We start from the raw sequence: 21,422 nt of genomic DNA, 5'->3' as shown, positions 1-21,422 counted from the left end.
GTTTGAGCCCCCATTCTCAACGACTTGCTGCGCTTCCACCCACTGCCTAGTATGCTAAAACATTTCCATCTGCATATTTATGAAGAATGCACCAGTGGCAGCTTCATTAAAGTTGTAGTTTTTGCAAAGTAAAACAGTGTGCCAGTCTTTCCTTAGCCCACACGTATATTAAACTTTGCTACAATGAAAAACCATTTGTGGTAGAATGAGAGTAATCACAGAATCCAAATCAGCAGTTTGCTATACAAAGAAGTTTTGGCTTTCTCTCAGAGAGGCTATAGTTTCTCTGTTTAGGGAAAAAATGCATAAAGGCCATTTTTGTTTGGGGAACTTATTTTAGAAATCAAAGTCTGTTGATAGGTCTTGTGGGAGTGTGGCTACAGTGTGGAAAATGTTGTATGAAGGCTTAACTGTGCTGCAGAAATTAGACATTAAAATTAGCTTCTTTTTTTTTCTTTCTTTTTTTTTAACCTCGAATGTTGACACAGGCTTTATTTTTATCCTAAAGTCATAAGCAATTCTTTGGGCACCAATTTCCTTGTAGAACTGTTCTAAATAACTTTGCAGGGCAGGTCAGGATTTATTATTTCACGCCAAAAAAAAAAATTACTGAGCGTCTGCAGATGAAGCCTAATACCTGTAAATGTGTTACTGACACAACGATTATCCCACTCGTGAAATGAGTATAAACGCAAGAAGGTAATTCACTCAGTTGTCGCAGTTACAAGTGTTCACATTAATTCACATGATTATGAATTTAGAGGTGACCTGTCTCTGCCCTGCAGCAGCAAACTCTTACACAGAAGCCTGCACACCATCGTGGCAGTCTGCTTCCATTGGGCCTGAAAAAACATCTGCCAGATTCCAGCCAAGCAGTTCAAAGGTCAGTTTACACAACGTTTACATGTATCTCTTTGTCTTTGGAGATAAAAATGGTTTTCGAGAAACAAGCGTGCACAGATAACACATTAATGTCTCCTAAATTGTGTTACATAAAACGACTTTTCCCATTTTTTTCCCCTGTAGAATTTGGCACAAAGACAAAATTCCTTTGACCTTGTTTCCCCAATGAGCGTCCCCCTTTCTCCTACCTGCAGCAAGCACTCCGCAATGGTTAGTGTTAAGACTTCCTCTCCAGCCTGTTGCCTTCTGCCTTTCTGTTTGTGTACAGTGTCTTACTGTTACTGCTGGATGTGTTTATTTCACCTGCTGGTTGTGCACGGTTTAATAAAAAAAAAAGAAAAAAAAGAAGAGTTATTGTGTATTTCTCCCAGAAATCATTCATCCGTGTTACATTTGAACTGTAGAATCAATATTGCACAAAAGATTGGAAGATTGGTGTACTTTCCTCCGTAACAGGAATAAACCATTACATGACTCACGCTACTTGATTATAGCCACATTTGTCCATTTCCCTGAAAAAGCACAAAAGTGTTCTTACGTCCCTTTCACCTGCTCTCTCTATCCAGCAACAGCAACCACAGCAGCAGCAGCAACAGCAGCAGTCCTCCATGTATCAGCTGCAGCAGCCGCAGCTCGGTGTCATGAACCAGCTGAAGGAACAGCTGGAAGAGAGGACGCGCATTCTGCAAGCTGACATTAAGACACAACAGCAGGAGCTGCACGACATTAAGGAGAAGCTTCATCTTGCTAACCTACAGGTAGTGTTCCCACACTTTCAAATGAAGAGACTGCAGCTATTGTTTATTCAGCCGCGAGTTAATCTTGAGATCTTAACACGACACAGGTGGAGTGTTTTTGTTCTGTATTGGCAAAATGGGCAGCCTCAACTTCAGAATAAATGCTCATTACGTACAGATCAGCTGTTGAGAAAAGTCAGCCTACATTACCTATAATAGCCAGTAATGGATAAAAGGCTCCACCTAGAGGCCAACATGAAAGACTGACTCCAGTGATTGTCTCTTTGTTTTGTACTTACCAACATGAGATGAGCTGTAATTTGAAGCATAAACATGCCACACATCAACATGTAACTAATCTGAATTGAACCTTAAACGATCCCCCTATACGTATCAGTATTACAGCATCCTGACAATGCCCTGTCTTGCAGTTAGAGACAAGTGATTTAGCCTGCGCCACAGTTTGCTATCTCTCGACCAAGTTTTGTGAAATTCAGATTCTTTTACTTCTCTTGTGTAATCCTGCTGACATACAAATAAACAAGAAGTAATTTTCCAGTACATCCATCCATCAATCATGTGGGTGCTGAGGTGTATTCCACCCGTCATGGGGCGAGGTTAGAGGTTATGGAAGTCAGTAAGTTGTCTCTTTTTAGAAAGAATTAATTCAATTTGACTATTTCTGTGTGTGTTAGATGTTGTTACAGCAGCCTATCAACAATGACTTTAGTCAGGCCCAGCAGCAGCCTCAGCAGCAACAGCAGGGCCCCGGAAGGCCTGCCCAGCAGAGTCAGTCTGGGGTCATCAGACAGCTGTCGGGCCACCCTAAACCAGTCTGCGGGGCTCACAGCTCATCCCCACACTCGCTCCTGAGAGAAAACAGCTCACCTTCAACACAGGTACATCGCTGTGCAAGAGAGAAATCCTAACTTGAAACCAGAAACACATCCAGCTGGAAGCTATCCTCTTAAGTAGTTTTATTGAAACCTCGTTTGAGTTGACGGTTGCTCTAAAGTGTCTCTGTTTCTGTAGGTCCAGCCGAGGATTTCCCAGAGTGGGCAGGCTCAGTCAGTGAGTTTGCCAGTGCAGACAAACACGAGTCTGACGATGCCCTTCTACAGCAACCCCATGATGTTCTCTCAGACCAACACGAGGCCTCAGCAAGATGCAAACCAAAGACACCCAGACAACCAGTTCAGCCAAGATGGACAACTACGGTAAGAGCCCTGAGAAACACTCATAGTACTCAGAACTCCAGGTGTTAATGTCAGTATGGCAGTTGATGATGAAACGGTATATTTTAGGAATAACATTCACTTTATGTTTACCTCTTCATGTTATCCAACCTCTAACCCTGATATGTTTCTTTTCCTGCAGAATGCTTCTCAACCAACCAATGCAGACTCTGGTTCCCACCAGCGTCTCCTCGCAGCCTTCCCAGTGCAACATGGGCATCTCCCCATCGATGTGAGTCCTCTCACCGTGCAGACGTCTCTATGTTATGTTATGTTGTGTCTAACCTCTTCATCGTGCGCCACATACAGATACACCTTGGAGCAGCAGATCCTCGCCCCCTCGTTCCCCATGCAACAGGTCAACTGCAATGCCGTCCTCGTGCCCTCGCCGGTCTTCACGTCTCCGATAATGATCCCACACAACAGCTTCATCACGCACCAGTCCCAGTCAGCCTACCACTCGCAGCCTCAGACCTCTCAGCACTCCCTGCAGCTCCAGCAACCACAGCAGTTCTTTCAGGTACGCTGCAGCAACATGAGTCAGCATGTCGTCCTGAGCCTCTTACACAGATTTTTAGACTAAAAGGCAGTTTGGCAAGGATTGCTGCATAATGCTGTTTAATATAAATAACCAAGGCTTTCTATTTATTTATGATCTTTTTGGGTATTAGACTGTATCTGAATACTGAGTTACCACAGCAACAAGCTACGGTGCATTTCCCACAGGTTTTAAAGCCTCAGCTTTGTGCCAAAGCTGTGCTGTGACTTTAGAGTGATTCTTACTGTTTTTAAGATTATACTGAATAATTTTTTTGTGTTAAGAAATGTTCATTAAAATCAACAAATGTTTACAATGAGGGCATATACCTTTAAAAACAAGCAAACAAAAAAAAAACCCCACCACACAAACCATGAGGGATGGTGTTGTATTTCCAGAGTGATGCATGTGATGTTTGTGTCTATGTCAGCAAGTATGAACATGTGAGTAACGGTTCACAATTAGCTCGTTGAGGTGATGTAGGTCATCACCACTCTCTCTCTAAAGAAGGCATCCATATAAGAAGCAGCCAGCAGCAATGTGACTTCCTGGGATGATGCAAAGTCAGTCATTCAGCGAATTCAGGCAGCAACAGGTGAAATAACTGCAGGCAGTACCGAGCGAGTGGATCCCGCTTAACATTTCTCAACTTCAAGCTGTGTGACTGAGTTAATTACCAGTGAGAGCCCAGGATGACATGTGATGGGGTGCCAAATACATTAGAGGGTTACCAAGGCAATCGGGACCTAGAATGTACAGTAGCAACCGACTGTCAGTGACAAAGTGATGCCTGAAGAGCAAATTGCTCCCAGTGTGGACACCCCTTAAGTTTGAAATGACCACATTAGGCATTCTTAACCATAGCTGCTGACCTCTTACTCCCAAAAGATGTCACAGGTAGTCACACTGATGACCATCAGGGGTGTGCCTCTCCACTGTTCTTCTAATATCTCACAGTCAGCTCACAATCAGCTCCTTGGTCCAGGGTCAACTGGGCAGTGAAACCTATCCTCACAACTTGGCTTAACAAAGAGTCCACTATCTACCGAAACCCATTTTATATAATCCTCTACCTACTGCAGAGCAAGTTTTGATATTCAGAGACAGCCCTCATGTGTACACTGTTTGCACTGCACATCAGTCGAACATTAGATTCTATAAATAAAACTTGATAAAAAGTATTCTGTCTGCTTATTGTACTATATTCATATTCCTTGTTGTGTCTGCAGATGACTCAAGGACTCGTACACGGTGGATCTACTCCAGCATTCTTACACACCACTAATGTGCCACAGCAAAGCACCGTGGGATACATTCAACAGCCACTAGCGCAGCAGCAACAGGCGCCACAGCAACAGAGGCAATACCAACATTCCCAAAACCAGACTGGCAGCGTTTCAGAATATCGAAACATGCTGACTCGGTAGCGTTGTGGACTTGACCGTTGTGCTGAGATCTGCCTCTGTGAGGAGGCCGTGAAGGTGGAAGCACTTTGTGTCATGTGGGAGTCAAACTCGATGACAAGTTGGTTAAAAGTGGGGAAAACTGCTTGTTGTGATCTTTAGATGTGAAGCTGCCCTTTCCAGATGAAGCCGGCCTTTTACGTCACTGGCGAGAAACCACAAGCAGAGATTGCACTGACCCGACGTTGAACATCGGGGACCCGAAGAAGTGTGAGGTGCTGGGCCTTCATCTGCAGGCTACGTCGCACTCAGTGGGTCCATCAGTGAAACTGCTGGGACGAGTGGTTTATCAAAGCTCTTAAAAAGAAACTTTTTACATGTTTACACGTGGAACATTTTTGTCTAACAAAGTTTCCTTTAAGTGTCTGTTCACACTTAGGTACCACCTCCTACTCAAAAGTAGAGTATTTATTTTTGCCCAATAGTTGTTTATTTCATTAACTAATGGTGAGATTCTCAACACCCCTCCCACTGGTGACATAACTCGAGTGAAAATGACAAATCTCACAATGGGATTTGTGTGCATGAGAACTCTACATTTCAGTTGGCTCCCATATTGTCCCCAAAACAAGGTATGTTCATGGTAGGTCACATGACAGGGGCTTTACGGTGAAACATGCAGTGGTAAGATGACCATCATATCAAAAATCAGGGTTGGTAAATACTAAGATGTCACACATGCTATAGGACCACGCTCAGAGAGTAATTCTCCAGTTTTTTAGTAAGGTCTATCTAGATTTTTAAAGCCTCAATCTGGGACTAAAGAAGGGGTGTTGCAGCTATTGCACCACTTCCTCAAAACGAATGACAACAGCAGATATTTGAAGTTACAAATTTTTGGTGCTTTTGATGAGCAGTGCGGGATGAGTCCTCTTTTGATAACCAACCTACCGAGTGAGTGGGGGGGGTGGCTTAAATAATGTGCCTTCAGCCGTGGTACATCCATGGCGCAGTTTGATGGTTGTGTCTGATTATGGCTTTAAAAATCCAGCTCAGGTCTATTTGGAATACAAAGTTATATTTTCATAAGGTTATAGATTATTATTTTGCTGCATCAGAGTTAAATACAAAAGCCTAGATTTGTATTGGATATATGACAAATATATATTGGAAGATTAAGGTCCCCGGCTGTAAGGATAGTGTCTCATTCACAAGTTATCCATTTCCTGAAATCCTAATGAAATCATTTCATTTTTATTTATTACACTTATAACTGAAACACTACACGGGAATTTTTTTTTTTTTTTTTTTTTAAACACATAAGTTTGAATTGAGTTTTGTCTGTTTGTGTTTGTGCTTTAGACATTGAAAGGTCAACACTGGTCCTTGTGTCTTGCCCTATGACAGTTTCACACAGTTCTCCATTCATCTGTATGGACCAGCTGTGGTTTTACAATACAAAGCAATGCAGTGTAAGTTGAGTGTAAGCTTGGTGATTTGAATACAGGGTGGCAAAGTTTTGGGATTTTCACCAGATGACGGTCTGGTCTTAGGAAGCGCACGTTCCATGGTTATTACACAATTATTATCGGTTACATAATAAACTTCAATTTTCAATGTAAATATTGGTTTAAAAAAAAGAAAAAATGGTTCACTTTTAACAATAAATATAAAAAAAACACGCAGGTGAGATTCTCTAGTCTGCTGTGACAAGGCCATTGCCATTATTAACCATCACTTGTTATATCACGGTATAACACGACAACGCTGTACCTGCACAGCTGTTTAAATATCTTCGAAACAGGGAAAATTAATTTAAGACATAAGACATTTTCATTCCATTTTTGTCTCTTTGAACATCTGTGAAGGAAAACAAAGTACGCTCCAACCGTGACCACGTGACCCAATTTATTAGCATCTGAAAAATGCAGACATGGAAGTACAGCAGCCTCTATTGCATTAAAAAAAAAAGCCACCAATTTCACTTTACTGTATTCATGCATGAGAAACTGTCTGCAGATCTGGAAAGCAGTCCTGGCACCATTGCAGGATGTTCCAATCTTTTTTATGCAGGCCTACGTCTGACCTTTTATATTATCGTGCTTTTGCAGCGACGTGTCCAACTGCAGTCCTGTGTCCATCAATTCAAATCTAAAGCTAAATGTAAACATGCCCTTCGGCTGAAGCTGCAAATCCGCATGGTGTGTTGTCAGATTGTGACACGATGACTTCACAATGAGGAGAATGGAGTGCGTCAGTGTAGACAGATTAACGGTAGAACCACATTGCAAAAGTAAACTCCATAAAGAACATTAATTCATCTCTTATCTTGTTAATGACAATCTCACACAAACTGCTGTGCGTTCCCAGTACAGCTCTGCGTTTCCTGAAATTCTCACTGTGCTACACTTTATTTAAAGCAGCCCGTGCGGCTCGATACGACAGCTTGGTCTCCACACCTCGAAGCTGAAGCTACTGTACTGGTGCTGTTCACGTTGGATAACAAGAAGCATCCGTCAGAATACTTTGAGCATGTCCATTCAGTGCCGTTTTACACTTTTCTATGTGCAATGTCAAACTGAAGAGAAGAATGTTAATTTATAGTTTTAAATGTTTCAGAACAGATGTATATAGAGGTGTATAATAAGCCGCTGTACCATGTAATTTATATGGAAATATTTTTTTAATGAAAATGCCCTAACATTCCCTTAACCGTTTATATCAGCAGTATCTTTAAAGGGTGTCCACTATACACCACGACTGCAGTGATCACACTTTATAGTCTGTCTGCATGGGAATGTGGTGCAGAGTGGTAGCTCCTCACAAGCAGGAGGTAAAACACGAGAGCCTAACCTAACAAAGAAGCTCTGTAGTATCATGCATTTACAATAACGAAGAGATTAAATAAAGAAGATGAATCCTTATTGTGGGGTGCAGAAAAAGCTCTCCAACTGTGCAGACTTCACAAGTAATTCAGCCAAAATAAAAGGGGGAAAAGTGCAATTTTCCAGGATTATCAAAATACTTCTGATGGGTAAAATCAAGTTTCATTCTCCATTTATTCATGTCTATGCTTCTACAAGTGTGGCAAAGAAACAGTAAAGGTGTTACTCAGCAGTACAGAGGTGCCATAGACAACTATAGCTGTTTTCTTTCATTAATCAATAGTTATCAATACCATACTTTCAGACGGTGGTAGTAAAATCTCCTTGAGTTATTAATTTTACAGAATCCAGGAAATATTTCGATCCATGTCTTTATACAAAATTGTTGTCTTGTTTGCCTTGCAGAGGTAGTTGAGGGAACTGCTGTTCATTGAAACGCCACTGTGCTCAATCGCGATGGTTTTGCTCTGGATGTGAGACGATGTTTTGTGTTTTTTTTTTTTTTCCTTTTCCTTGTACATGTGTTTTGCTTTGTTGAAGTTGTAAATAATCCATCCACTCAGTCAGTACTGTTGTTCCTTTTAGTCAAGTTTTAATACTTTCCCCAACAGTAGTTACCTTTTCTTTTGATGTCTGCACCTTTCACAATGCTCTTCTTCCTCCTGGATGTTGCCATTGAGTGTCACTGTTTTTGAAGGTATGTGAATTTAATCACATTTAACTTGTATTTTCCTTTTTTTTTCTGATCTGTAAAATAATGACTGACACCCTCAGTGTGAGAGTGGGCAGTCAGGTCAATGTTTTCTGTGTGAGATTTGCCAGGACATGAACAAAATAAACCTGGTATTCAGCCATTTCTGCAGTTTCAGTGCAGAAACTAACATTGAATATATTGTATAATAGAATGCAAAAAAGCAAAAACAAAAAACAAGACTTTAGGCTACATAGTTGTTTATTTTATATGTCTAATAGATTACATATGTATGTTACATGATTTTAAAATTAAAGTAATTTTGTAACAGATGAAGTGTCTTATTAGAGGAGGTGAGGCTTATTTTGCGTTCGAGTTGGTGTTGCACAGTCACTTGTATGGCTCATTTTCTTTCTGTATTTACCATCAAAATAAGCTTTAAAAGATACTGTTAACATTGTTTTAAAAGAAATTTAAAAATTAAGTTTACATTCGAAAATATCTTGATATTAATAATGATACTGAAATATTTATAAAAAATAAATCAACCTGAATATTGTGAAATATTTCAAAATAAATATTTTTAAACATATGCATGTTATTCTGAGTTTTACTTAGAATGTTATCCATCAGGAGGGTTTTTTTTCTTCGGTTTTGGTTTTTTGTTGCAAAAAAAAAAAAAAAAGGGCACATTTTCATTTTCACACCACAAAGTTGTTCCCTGTGGAAACATTTTAATGGTAAAAATATACACTTCAAGTAATTAAAAGAAAATGTTATAAATTATTTAACATTCAATGTACATATAACAGGGAATCTCTTTCTATTGCTTCTATTTTAAATAACTGTTAAGTTACATGATTAATGCTGATATTTACATGCTGCGCTTGCTCTCGTGTACCTTCTAGTCAAGAGAAACCTCCGTCAACCTGTACACCTTGCTGATCATGACTTCCACCTTATTTCCACCCAGGTGACAAAGGTCAAGGATGCACACGACATGTGTGTCTTCAAGCTCACTGGCAGTTGCCAAGATTTCCTCTGCAGGAAAAAAAAACAAAAAACACACATTTTAAATATTAAGTGTAAAAGATGCATGTGTCGGCAAATGCTTCCTGAATGGACGTTGTCTCCCCCACAGTGACTACCTGGCCTGGGAAGAGTCTCTTCACTGTTGTTGGCAGTGTTGCTGAGAGGACAGAGGAAACCAGATGAAAGGCAGGACAGCATCGTGTTGCCATGTGGATCCTGAGGAAGGCCCACAGCCTGTGGCTCGCTGGAGCTAACAACAGGAATATACATAGCATCAACAGCTATCTGCTTATTAATGCCTGCCAGGGAGATAAAAACAGAAAAAAAAGTTAAGTGGGAATTCATTTCCAAATGTATGTTGTTGTTTTTTACTCCTACTACCACCAGGTAAGCTTTGCATGATTCATAGTCCAAAGAAATTCTGATTTCTTTAATATTGGCCCCTTCTTCAGTCCCGCAGTTGAGCCACAGTATAAACCATGATTTCTTTCCTCTCCCTTTAGGTAAACCTTCCTGTCATTGCCTTCCCTTGTCAAACAAAGGGTTGGGCTGCAGGTGGGATCATCTGATATCCTCGTGTCGGTGTTGTTCCCACATCATCATAATAAATGTTGTTCCAGGTTCAACATTGCGAGTGACCAATCACATTGTTGTGACGTCATACTTTTGCGACTTCGGAAAAAAAAACGCCTTAAAAAAAATCGACTTCACTTGCGAGAAACCGCCTCTGTCTGCCGCTCCAGCAATTTGCATTCTTTGCATTTCAGGATAATGCTCTTTAATAAACAATAAGCATTATACATATTGTCCTTGCAACACTGGAATTTCATAAATGAATGAATGGCTTGGCTTGCAAAAGTATGACGTCACAACAATGTGATTGGTCACTCGCAATGTTGGCCCTGGAACAACATTTATTATGATGATGTGGGAACATCACCGACACGAGGATATCAGATCATCCGGATAAGGCTCCTGTGCTCACAGAGCTCACACAGTCTGAGCTGTGTCTCTGAGATATATTACATGTATCTCTTTCTTTAAATATAGCTAAAAGAGGCAAAAACAGTTTGAAAATGAGTCTGAGGCCTGAGCTTTTGGCTTAGAGACACTATTTTGCGCATATGCTGACCTGACTGTTAATTGTTAAGAAAAAGTCTAGCAGGTCTACCTTATTGGTTTATATATATCACCATTCTTCTAATATTAAAAAAGCGCTGCTCATCATTAAAGATTTTTATTTTCACACCATTTCTAGACGTTGGTTTTCATCCATAACTGAAGGAAGACCTAGCTAACAATGTAGGCGGGGTTACACAATGCTGTGATTCTAAAAGCGATGTTTAACTGTACAACTAAAGGAGACCAGAAGGCACAGGAGCAATGTTAAAAGAAGCAGATCAAACCTAATAATACAAGATCATATACATTCTGGTCTTTTCTAAAGGTGGCTCAGACCTCTGACTGTGTGATTGTGTTTCCACTGACAGTGAGTTTCCAGCTCACAATGACTCACTGATGACGCATATGTAATATAATAAAGATCTGTTTGCTTTGGCTATTCAGGAGTAAATGAGTAAGACCGAAGGTTTTTGTCTGGTTGAGACTCTTAATAAGAAAGAAAGTAAGAAAATTTAAGAAAGAAAAAGTGTTTGCTGACATAAAAAAAAAGAGTATTATGCAGGAAATAAGACAATATTCCACTGAGGCTGAAGTGGCAGGAACAGCAAAAAGTATGCTTTTAAGTTTTGGGTGTCACCACTGGGTTACTTCACCTAATATTGTTACGTGGTAGTATCCTGGACAAAGCACAGGAGAGAGAGCGTCAGCAGTCCGCAGTGGTGTCCACCGTGTTGGCTGAAGGTTACTCCACTGCAGCAGGACGTTCTTCTCATCAAGCGTGAACCTCCGACAGATGCTGTCCTGCCACAGACCGCCTTTACACAAATGCTCGGACACTTCTTGTTGTTGCCTCACCCAGCTGCTGCTTTCCCATGATAAATCGTTAGAGTCTGGTGAGAGACAAAAGTATCAGCATGGCAATATATCAGGAAGCAGAGTTTTTAAGGTGCAGCAATTCACCTGGATTTGGATTTTCAGCTTGCAGACTGAGTCCCACTTGTTGAACTTCCTCAAATGCAGAGTTGCTCTCTTCTTCCGCCTGCTCTTCACCCTCGTTTGTATTTTTACGTCCAGCGTTCCTGCAGAAGACAAATGAGCTCAGACTGGTTGATACATAAATGTTGTGTTACCTGCTGAGTTGTTGTTACCTTTTAGCTGGAATGTTACCGCAATTCAAGGAGGATTGTGTGGTTTTACTGGAAAACATGTTACATCAAATGTAATGAGTGGGTTAAAATTAAATAATGACTCGGCATCAAGCTCAAAAATTTGAAAGTCAGGAGTCAATCCTACCTTATTTGAATTCTTCTTTTCCTTCTGCTCTCAGAGCTGCTGTCAGTACAGTGAGACGTTAAACTCTCCACAAAAGTCTGCTTTGTTGTTGAGGAATGACTGGGGTACGTCACAGTTTGATCACACACATCAGTGGAAGCACTGGGCACCTGCAGAAAACCAGCTGACTTGTTTTATATTGTTAATGGCAACTGCTTTTGGGAAGACGATTTAAAATAAGGTCGTTCACCTCTTTGTCTTTTAGTCCCTGTGGCTCTGGAGTTTCCATGTACTGCACTGCTGCGATCTGACCTTGGATTGCGAGTTTCTTGTGTTCTCTGTACTGCAGGGTTTCTAACTCTCTCTTCAAATCAGCTGCAGCAACCAGAGGAACTTGAGCTGAAGGGAAAGAATAAAGTCAGAACCTATGCTGACAACAAAACTAAATCATTTTTGCTGCAGGACAAAGATGTAAACACGAGTAAGGCGATATATTTTATGAAATAAAGCTGTAACACATGATCTGAAAAACAATGTAAGCTAACATGCAACTACACACACCATCAGCCATTGACTGTGTAAACATCGCTGGGGGGTGAGGGTAGCGGTAATAGCCACCAACAGCTGTTTTCTGGAGGACAACATTGTCCTTCAGAGTCTTGGTCCACTGGATGAAGCTCTTCACTCTGGGGTCATTCACGTACGGCTGACCTTTATGGTAACCTGTTGTTTAGACACATCATTTACAGTTCACTCACACAATCAATTTGCCACATTATCAGGTACTTATTGTTCCAGCTTGTTCTAACCTGTGATGAACGTCTCAGTCTCACAGCTGCTCGTGAGGTACGGCAACGAGCCTTCCACATGACAAACCCTCATCTGAGTGCAAACCAGGTAGGTCACTATGGAATAGAGAATATATTTAAAAAAAAACTGGCATGCTTACAGTGTGGCAGCAGACTTGACACAGCTGACTTACTCGGACAAATATGACTGAAGATTTCTGCTTGAGAAGTGGAAAAAAGCTCCAGAATAAAAGGATGGTCAGATGTTCCATCCACTGCATGTACCCAGCGATATGTCCAGTACTTTTCTGGACCTAAAAAGGTGAACACCACCGACCAAAATAAATTCTTTCAATTATCAAAAACCACTTCCACGCAACAGACAAGATAAGAACATCTCTTACCTTTCCCTTTACTCTTCACTCTTTCAACACGGCCAACAAATGTCACCAAACCAATTATATCACATGCTGAATTGTTGGCCAGCTTCTCCAACTCTGACCTGTGAGCATCAAAAACATCAACCAATACTTGCAGCACTGAATCCATGCCTTAGGTGCAGATAACAGAGAGATACATGTAAGGCAGTAGACTAACTAATACGGTTCTAATTCATTACCGAGCAGTGAACTGGTAGCAAATGTCAGGCAGTCCCCACTGAGGAAGTATGCTCTTTGGTGAGACCACGGTGATGACTGAAGCTGGGTTGCGAGGGTTCAGGCAGATTTCTTGGAAAAAAACACATGCAGACGACAGTTTATAGGTCTTTACACAAACCATGTAAACACTAAATGGTGAATAAATACCAAAACAAACCCTAACCCCTAACCCAACAGAAAATTTATCATTTATATATGAAAATACAGATTCTAAGATAGTGTATTGATAGTATATGGTAATTTTTTTCACAGAAAACAGTGCTACTATATTTTTTAAAAATTACTGATTATCATCAGTAGTTATGTACATACCGACAGAGTTAAAGGTCTTCATTCTATGGTGGTCCATTTGTGGGCGTGACCGGTTTGAATAACTCTGTTTCAGAGTGTAATTTTGAAGGTACAACACTGTGCCAACATTCAGTCGCTGGTAAAACTCGGGACAAAGTTCGTTCCAAAGCACAAGGGACATTGTGCCACTCTGGTCAGCAACTTCAAAGTATGCCTGAAATATGATGACATATGAGGTGAAAACATTTAAACTATGCTCTGTCACAACATGAACGTATATTACAAAAAACTGAGATCTTGTTCACATCACACCTGGTATGGGTAATCAATCTTGAGGCCAAACTTTCCATAATACCTTAACCTGGATTTGTGTATGATTTTCACCAGGAGAGGGAGGGGCTTCCACGTGTTTTTGAAGGATGAGTCCAGGCTAGAAAGAAGTGTAACCTTGGACACTGTTGGAATCAAGACATTACAGAAAACCCATTGTGGTTAATTTTACTAAAGTAATAGTAACTAAAACTTTTGTTTACTATAATTTTATAGAAATATATATATATGTTTCTGTATGTTTACTTTGTCTGTGTGCAAGTGTTTTACGTGAGTACGGTACATTTTAATTTTGTTAATGCAATCTACATCTGTTTTTAAGTATCTGTGTTGCTGCCCTGTTGGTCAAGTCTCCCGTTTAAAAGAGATCTTTGATCTCAATGGGACTGCATCATCAAGCATTAGTAGATGACCTGCTCTACCTCCTGAGCTCAACTCCAAAATCTAATACCTTAGGTTATTTCCCCATGTTAAGCCTTTTCCTGTGATGGTCATTTATAATCTTTTATTTTTTCTGAGGTCTAAGAGATAAATCAAAACCAACCTATCAATCAATAGAGGACATTATTTTTGGTCATACACCACATCCTGCCTTTAAGCCACTTAATTGCCTCCTTATTTATGAGGCAATTAAGTGGCTGCAAATAGCAAAGTTCACTGCAGTGTTATAAATTATAGGTGACAGAATAATGATATAAACAACACAATGTGAGAGTGAGGGAGGGGTTGAGATAGCAGTATCTCACCGTCCAGCACAGTATCAGCTGAAGGGGATCCTGATATCCAGATGTCGCCCTCTGGGTCGTCGTTGTTCCAAAGTGACAGGTAATGTTTGCGGCTCACCTGAAGGGGGACATCACTTTGCAAGACCACGCTCCTCTCCATTCCCTGCTTGACCAGAATGGGCAGTGAACTGACAGTGTTTACACGAGCCAGCACAGCAGATCTTTTTGCAGCACATCTGAGCTGTTCAATGCAGATGTAGCCATGTCCCAGCCTCCTTTCGTTGTAAACAAAGGAGCACTGCGTGATGCTGATTTCAGACCCGGTCTTTAGGCTGTTGCTGTGCACCAGATGATTCAAACTGGGGTGAAGGAAGCATTTAGCTCGCCAGACTCCATCTGTGACTGTCACGTCGTAGCTGTAGCTGTCGAGCTGCTGCCCTTTCGTTTGCTCGGACAGGTATCTCTGAAGTGCGATGACAGCGACAGGAGCTGCCTCCTCAGTTTTCAGTTTCAAGCTCTGTGTAGATGATAACCGCTCCAAAGTCCTCTGGAGGAAAGACGCTTGAGTGACACCACTCACCACTGAAGAAGAAGACGAGTTATCCTCCATCACAAATGTGTAATTAAAGCAGTTAGTTGGTCGGGTAGTTAGCCGTTTTCTGTCACTCTCTCATGTTAGCTTGTTGGCTAAAGTTGTCTTGCTAGTCTTAGCAATAACTAAACTAAACTAAATGCGTTTAACATGAAAAAAAAAAACTATCCGAGTTCGCCCAACAGTAGGCTTGTCTTACAAGCAATGCGTCATACACAACTTATTGCATTTTCAGGAGGCTTCTTAACCTGTGAAGTTGCAGTTAACGTTAGCTAACATTACAAACATCGCGGCTTGATGGCGTCACTATTAGCCTCGAAAACCAAAACATGTACAAATACAAAGAAACACACTTAATACACACACGCAGTTTATATGTGTAACCCTGCCATGTCAAATTATTTAGTATAACTTCGAAAAGAACTGCCTACTGTACTAAAGGGAAATTCCTGCTTTCAAAATCCGCGCTTTACCTAACAAGGACCATTTGATATGACGTCACCAGAGCGCCTTGCGTAATTTTGTAGTTTTTAAAAATACAATCATGATTCCAAACGTTTTCCCTTTTAACTTACACGGAGTATTATATTTTACTGACAGGAACATGCACTTTACACATTAGAGACCAGACACGTGTTTTATATGTCCTCACCCAATAAAATGAAACATACATTCCCCCAAAATTAATTTCATATCACAGTATATAACAGAGAACACCTTGTATAAAAACTTGCTTCCTCCAGTGAAAATTAAATTAAATTTTTAAAAAAATTAAATAGTTTTTTTGTTGTTGTTGTTCATAGGTTAAAATTCAGGGATTATCCCAAAATGTCCATTTAGTAACTCAAATCTTAGAGGAAATGAAATTATTAAGTCAGAATTTTTAAATAATAACCCAAAATTTTGACAGTTTTTTTTCCAACAACAGACAGCAGCTTCCATAAACACCACTAAAGGAGCCTTCCTATTCAGTTTCATTGGATTTCTTTTAGATATCATAGTAGACTAAAACTTCCTGATATAAGCTTATTCAGCTATTACAAAATACCACCTCGTTAATAGTTAAAGAAAACTATAAACAGAACAAAAATGACCATTACCCTCCAAAAGCCTTCAGAACAAACACTAAATGTGTTTGATGTGCAGCCGTCAGTATTACTCCCTAATTTGGCTTTGGTTCATCAAATCCCTGGATGAAATTTGCTCTACTGACAAGACAAGATAAAAAAGACCTGTCTGCATTTTCCAGCATCTCATTAGATTTATTTATGTGAAAATGGAAACTGAAGCTTCAGAAACTGAACTTGTTGGCTTCTGTGTCAAAGTTGTACTCATGAGATGATAAAAGCTACAGATGCTTTAAAAACAAAAATCTCAAGGTACATAACCTACTCAGAACCTAACATTAGCAAGACAGAGACTAGCTGGTGAACACTGGAGAATTTAACAGGAAACAACAGTCTAATATTTCCCTCAGGAGCTGGAAGCCAAAAACAAACATAAAAGAGTGAATTTTGTTTTTGATGTTTGTCAGTTGGACACATATGCAGTGTGGCCAGGAAAACCTGTGATCTGTACCCCAGAGAAGAAAAGCACGGAAACTGTGCGCACTTAGCAAAGACAACGTCGAAAGGTGTATCTTCAGGGTGCTGCTCCAAACTCACTCTTTGTCTCTTTGTACTTACCTGCTCTACGTAATCTTCTTCCCTGTCCCTCTTTGTGGAGATCAAGGGAGTGGCCTCTTCTGCTCTGTGAGACACTGAGGGTTCTGGTGAGGCAGTGAGAGCAAAGAAAGCGGGAGAAATGGCAGCTCTACATCCCTCCCAAAAATCTTCATCTGGGTACTCCTGGACAAGTGGAGAAAGAGGCTACACTTCCACATTTTCATCTTCTGTGTCCAGCTCAGCCTCATCTATGAAGGAGTACCCAGAATCCTCACCGGTCCACTTTTCCCAGTCCCAAGTTCCTCGGTGTCCACATCTCGGCCGGCCTTACCTGGTCCACCAACATTTTCCACCAGGTAGGAAATGCAAAACAAAGGCTGTACTTTTTCAGGAAGCTGCGTCAGGCCCAATTACCCCAGAGACTGCTAATTAACTTCTACCGCTCCACCATCGAGAGCCTTCTGACCTACTGCTCCACACTGGTTTAACTGCTGTACTGTGGAGGACAAGAGGAAACTGCACGGCGTTTATCATCTTCGCCTATTCTAAAAGAATCTGAATGTAAATCTACATTCAATGTAGAGATGCCGAACTGTGTTTCATTCTTATTGTAATAGTGACAATAAAGATCTATTCTGTTTTATTCTATTCTATTCTAACTTTACTATTCAGTGCCACATCGAGGTAGAAACAACCTAAATAAAAATGTTCAATGATTTTATAATTTCATCTGGAAGTGGTCTTGTTGAACTATTAGAAAAATACACTGGTCAAGCTCAGGATATTACAATATAACAATGTTGTTCTAGACACATACCTTTATTTAATGAGATGTCATAAACAAGTGTTATCAAAGGAAATCCACAATTTATTTTGAAGTGCCATCTAATTTTAATTCATCTCTTCTGGATTAAAAAAAAAACATTTTTATCAAAATTTAAAGATATATATTGTTATGGACCAATTTGAAAAACAGGAGTCGTCACAGGAATTATTAGAAAAAGTTTTTTTTTATTTATTTAACCCAAAAAGTTACATTTACAAAAACAATAAATGTTAAGCTCATAAAAGAGGTCAAAGAAACAAAACTGAACTCAGGCAAAGAACTGTGAACTTGACGAAGCAACTGACTGCCCACACAAACATAACTGACCTAAACAGGAAATGACACACGAGGGTATATATAATGGTTGATCAGGTCACTATGACACAACAGGGGTAACTAAACGCAACACAATCAAGAACCGTTAAAAAAGACGCAGTACAGCCCAGTTAATAAACTAAACACCAAAGAAGAAAATCAAAAACACTAAATCTTGAACTCAAATATTTAGTTAAATACAAAAGCTCGTTTAACTAAAGAAAATACGCTTTCTCCTCCCCCCCCCCCTCCAGCAGGAAGTGGTGGTGCAGACCAACATCTTTATTCTGGCAGCTCCCAGGGATCAATGGGTGTAAGAAACCGGTAAAAGAAGCAAAGATTTGTCAGAATCCCAAAACAAAAAGAAATGAATTGTTATAAATATGTAGGTAAACTAAATGTGCACAGTAACAAATAAAACAAATGTATTTAAACCATCAATAAACTTACTGCAAGATGAAGGAATGACTAAAAATACATGAGACTGTAGAGATGACAGGTGACTTCAGGAGACATCCCTCAACACTGCTCCCGCTCACCATATTAGACAGCCCGGTGTCTACTGTGGAAATCTTCAAGTTCCTGGGTACCACCATCTCCCAGGACCTGAAGTGGGAGACCAACATCGCGTCCATCCTCAAAAAGACACAGCAGAGTATGTATTTCTGAGACAACTGGAAGTACAGTCTTCCACAGGAGCTGCTAATCCAGTTCTACACTGCAGTCATTGAGTCTGTCCTGTGCTCCTCCATCACAGTCTGGTATGGAGCAGCCACTAAACAGGACAGGAGCAGACTGCAGCGGACTGTACGGGCAGCAGAAAGGATCATCAGGTCCCCCTGCCCTCCATCCAGGACCTGCACCTCTCAAGAACCAGGAAACAGGCAGGGAACATCATCACAGACCCCTCACACCCTGGACACAGACTTTTTGATCTGCCACCCTCTGGCAGACGGTACAGAAGCCTGCAGACCAGGACCACCCGACACAAGAACGGTTTCTTTCCCCCCGCCATCTCCCTAATTAACAATTGAACTGTCACACTGGTTCAAACTGCTAGACTGCAACTGCACCTTATGTACATTCTGTGGTATTCATTTCATTTCTGTAATCCTGTATTTTCTGTATATAAGATTTAGATTAGTTATTTCATTGTTGGTTTATACACATTTGTATATGTATATGTGCATGTGTATATGTAAATATCAATGCGAGTCTGGCATTGATATTTGACATGACAGCAGAGAGGTGAATTTGGCATTGATATTTGACGTCTGGGCATTACGTCATCATTTAGTCATAGATGATGAATGGGTAAGTCGGTAGAAATTCATTGTTGAACTTTAAAACTAAATAAAATATGACAAAATAAATCATATGCTGAGATGAGATGCAAAGCTGTATGAAGCCGTTCCATCGATGGGTGTAAAAATATCTCAAGAGCGAAAAGTTGAGGAAAAGTTAAAGTAGCTGATTGTTTTTTGCTTGTTTGTTCTCCTCTTGCTATTTCCTTAAAATATCCACAGAAACCAGGCCTGTCTTTCCACCAGATAGCATTCTTTGACTCTGGGTATAATAGCAAAACAATGAAAAACACAGTAATTTGAGCAGAATCAGATTACATTCACATTACTCTTTGTTCCAACACAGTCTGCTTACCTGTGACTGGCCTGGCCTACGAGGTGGTGATAAACCTCCATCTGAGTCCCATCTACTCAGTGGCCGCACCCTGGGTGGAGACTGTTCGGTTTCTGAGGGCCTCCTTGGAGGAGACTGGTCAGAGTCTGAGGCGTCTCTCTTCAGGGGCCTATTCTTTGGGGGTGACTGTTCAGAGTCTGAATCATGTCTATTCTGATCCTTCTTAGCCACCGCTGACCGATCCGGTGAGCGTTTTCTACTTAAGGATTATTTAAGGATGAGCTGAGCTTGCTTTTGTTGACGTCTGAGTCTGACAAGGACAGTTAATTTCTTGTATTAGATAAGTTGATCTGTGAGGGAAACACAGAGGTTTGATATTAGCAATCATGTCAAACGTTATTATTATCTAAATGAGGAGTTTTTCTTTTGTAATGACTTTTGAAAAACCTCCCTTTAGAATACAAATGAAAGATTTGTTATTAGATCATGTGTGTGTAAAAAAACTCATATTAAATGGTCCTCTGTTTTTTACTTTTATTCATATTGACTTGCCACACCAGCTTTACAATTTAATTGGATCACTCACCTTTACTTTGCACCTTTTCTGACTTCTCTGAACGTTGCCTCGGTGGTGACAAGTCTGGGGAGTCCTGTCGACTTCTGGGAGGAGAGAGATCCAAAGAGTTGTGCCAGGTCTTTCTGACAGGAGGATCGCATCCTTTTCTCTTTGAAGACAACTCTGGTGAGTAATTTTGACTTCTGCTTGATGTCTTAGCCTCTGTATTTTGGTGTTCTTTTCCTTCCTCTGTGTCGTCATTTTGATCCACTTTTAGGATAGTAAGTAAAAGTAGTAAACAACAGTCTTCATTTATACAAACACAAATCCTTATTTAACTCAAACTAATTTCCATCTGTTGCTGGTCCTAAAGACTTCCATCTGTTTCACTTCCTTGGGTGAAACAGATGTGTCAATCACCTCAGCAATCTGGTGACATAACAAAAATGACCCAAAATACAAACATACCCATTTTAAAATAGTAGAAACAGCGCTGGACAACAACGGAGGCGTCAACTGGCTTAACGGCTAAACCATACAGCTAAATCTGTGGCAAAACGTCGGCACCCTTTCTCGGAAACCTTGTGCCACTTCTCTTTTGTCTTTTAGACTTCGGGGAAGCATTGTCAGCTGATAAATAATGTTTTAGGTTGTTTTTAGGACAAATAAAGTATATCAATCAATCAACCAATACAAATAAATTATGAGGTTTTTGAGAAATGTACCATTGCTGACTCCAATTTCACTCCAGGTGCAGTGCTGTAAAAGTATTTGTGTGAAGGGGGGGGAAAGCTATCCAAACTTACCTGGGCCTGTGTAAAAAAAGTAATTGCCCTGTTGTTCAATCATTAATTAATTTATTGTCATTAACCATTTATTGCTGAGGTGCAAAAGCGAGAGTGAAATATAGTGAACATGAACGGTGTAGTTATTTATTTTTAACTGATATCAGTAAGAGGAAGTTAAAGTATCACAAAAATAGATCATGTGTTGGTGTTGTTTCTACGTCATCATAACAATAATGGTCCAGGATCAACATCACAACTGACCAGTGATCATGTCTGAGCCTTCAGTTAGCAGGAGCAGCAGAAGCCAAGAAGTTGGCTAATCCTTTTAAACTATCTCTGGCAAACCAACATAAACTAATTAGGCTAAACTAAACAGTAGAGCTGGGCGATATAAGATTTTTTCATATCACGATATGTTTTTTTCATTTCAGG

The 21,422-nt window shown here is 40.3% G+C and overlaps 2 protein-coding genes across 5 annotated transcripts in view; one reads left to right on the top strand and one right to left on the bottom strand.

Annotated features, from left to right (window-relative positions):
* The window catches only part of npas2 (neuronal PAS domain protein 2), a 41,166-nt gene extending 34,390 nt beyond the window's left edge, over window positions 1-6,776 (top strand). For 2 of the 3 annotated variants that reach the window (XM_005922011.3, XM_005922010.3), the window contains exons 15-22: window positions 786-883; window positions 1,027-1,113; window positions 1,470-1,661; window positions 2,336-2,539; window positions 2,673-2,857; window positions 3,018-3,107; window positions 3,185-3,395; window positions 4,643-6,776. In XM_005922011.3, the coding sequence (XP_005922073.1) occupies window positions 786-883; window positions 1,027-1,113; window positions 1,470-1,661; window positions 2,336-2,539; window positions 2,673-2,857; window positions 3,018-3,107; window positions 3,185-3,395; window positions 4,643-4,840 (1,265 nt within the window). In that variant the 3' untranslated portion in view covers window positions 4,841-6,776. The remainder of the gene's footprint in view (window positions 1-785; window positions 884-1,026; window positions 1,114-1,469; window positions 1,662-2,335; window positions 2,540-2,672; window positions 2,858-3,017; window positions 3,108-3,184; window positions 3,396-4,642) is intronic. The other variant, XM_042220812.1, reaches the window with a different exon arrangement.
* A 2,329-nt stretch (window positions 6,777-9,105) lies between these two features.
* radx (RPA1 related single stranded DNA binding protein) lies at window positions 9,106-15,682 on the bottom strand. 2 transcript variants are annotated; one of them, XM_005922007.3, is made up of 15 exons: window positions 14,633-15,682; window positions 13,869-14,011; window positions 13,578-13,770; window positions 13,226-13,334; window positions 13,011-13,108; window positions 12,801-12,920; window positions 12,628-12,723; window positions 12,380-12,541; window positions 12,069-12,217; window positions 11,840-11,988; window positions 11,695-11,742; window positions 11,507-11,625; window positions 11,200-11,436; window positions 9,541-9,723; window positions 9,106-9,433 (listed from the first exon to the last, which is right to left on the bottom strand). In XM_005922007.3, exons 1-15 carry the CDS (start codon window positions 15,219-15,221, stop codon window positions 9,297-9,299), a joined length of 2,532 nt encoding a protein of 843 aa, XP_005922069.1. In that variant the 5' UTR covers window positions 15,222-15,682; the 3' UTR covers window positions 9,106-9,296. The 2 variants fall into 2 exon arrangements, with proteins under 2 accessions (XP_005922069.1, XP_005922070.1); XM_005922008.3 differs by lacking the exon at window positions 11,695-11,742.
* Window positions 15,683-21,422: the final 5,740 nt, after the last annotated feature.

This window comes from Haplochromis burtoni, unplaced genomic scaffold (assembly GCF_018398535.1).
Source record: "Haplochromis burtoni strain Fernald_Lab_line unplaced genomic scaffold, NCSU_Asbu1 Contig_56, whole genome shotgun sequence".
NCBI lineage: Eukaryota > Metazoa > Chordata > Actinopteri > Cichliformes > Cichlidae > Haplochromis > Haplochromis burtoni.
Note: the sequence above shows the minus strand (reverse complement) of the source record. Positions and strands in the feature narration are given on the sequence as shown.

What these genes read in the sequence shown, in the direction of transcription:
- radx (XM_005922007.3), bottom strand. Translation starts at nt 15,221, where the DNA reads ATGGAGGATAACTCGTCTTCTTCTTCAGTGGTGAGTGGTGTCACTCAA. An exon ending in AGATTGATTACCCATACCAG is followed by an intron (nt 13,771 to 13,868) that starts GTGTGATGTGAA and finishes ATCATATTTCAG; the next exon opens with GCATACTTTGAAGTTGCTGA. An exon ending in AGCTGAAAATCCAAATCCAG is followed by an intron (nt 11,437 to 11,506) that starts GTGAATTGCTGC and finishes GTCTCTCACCAG; the next exon opens with ACTCTAACGATTTATCATGG.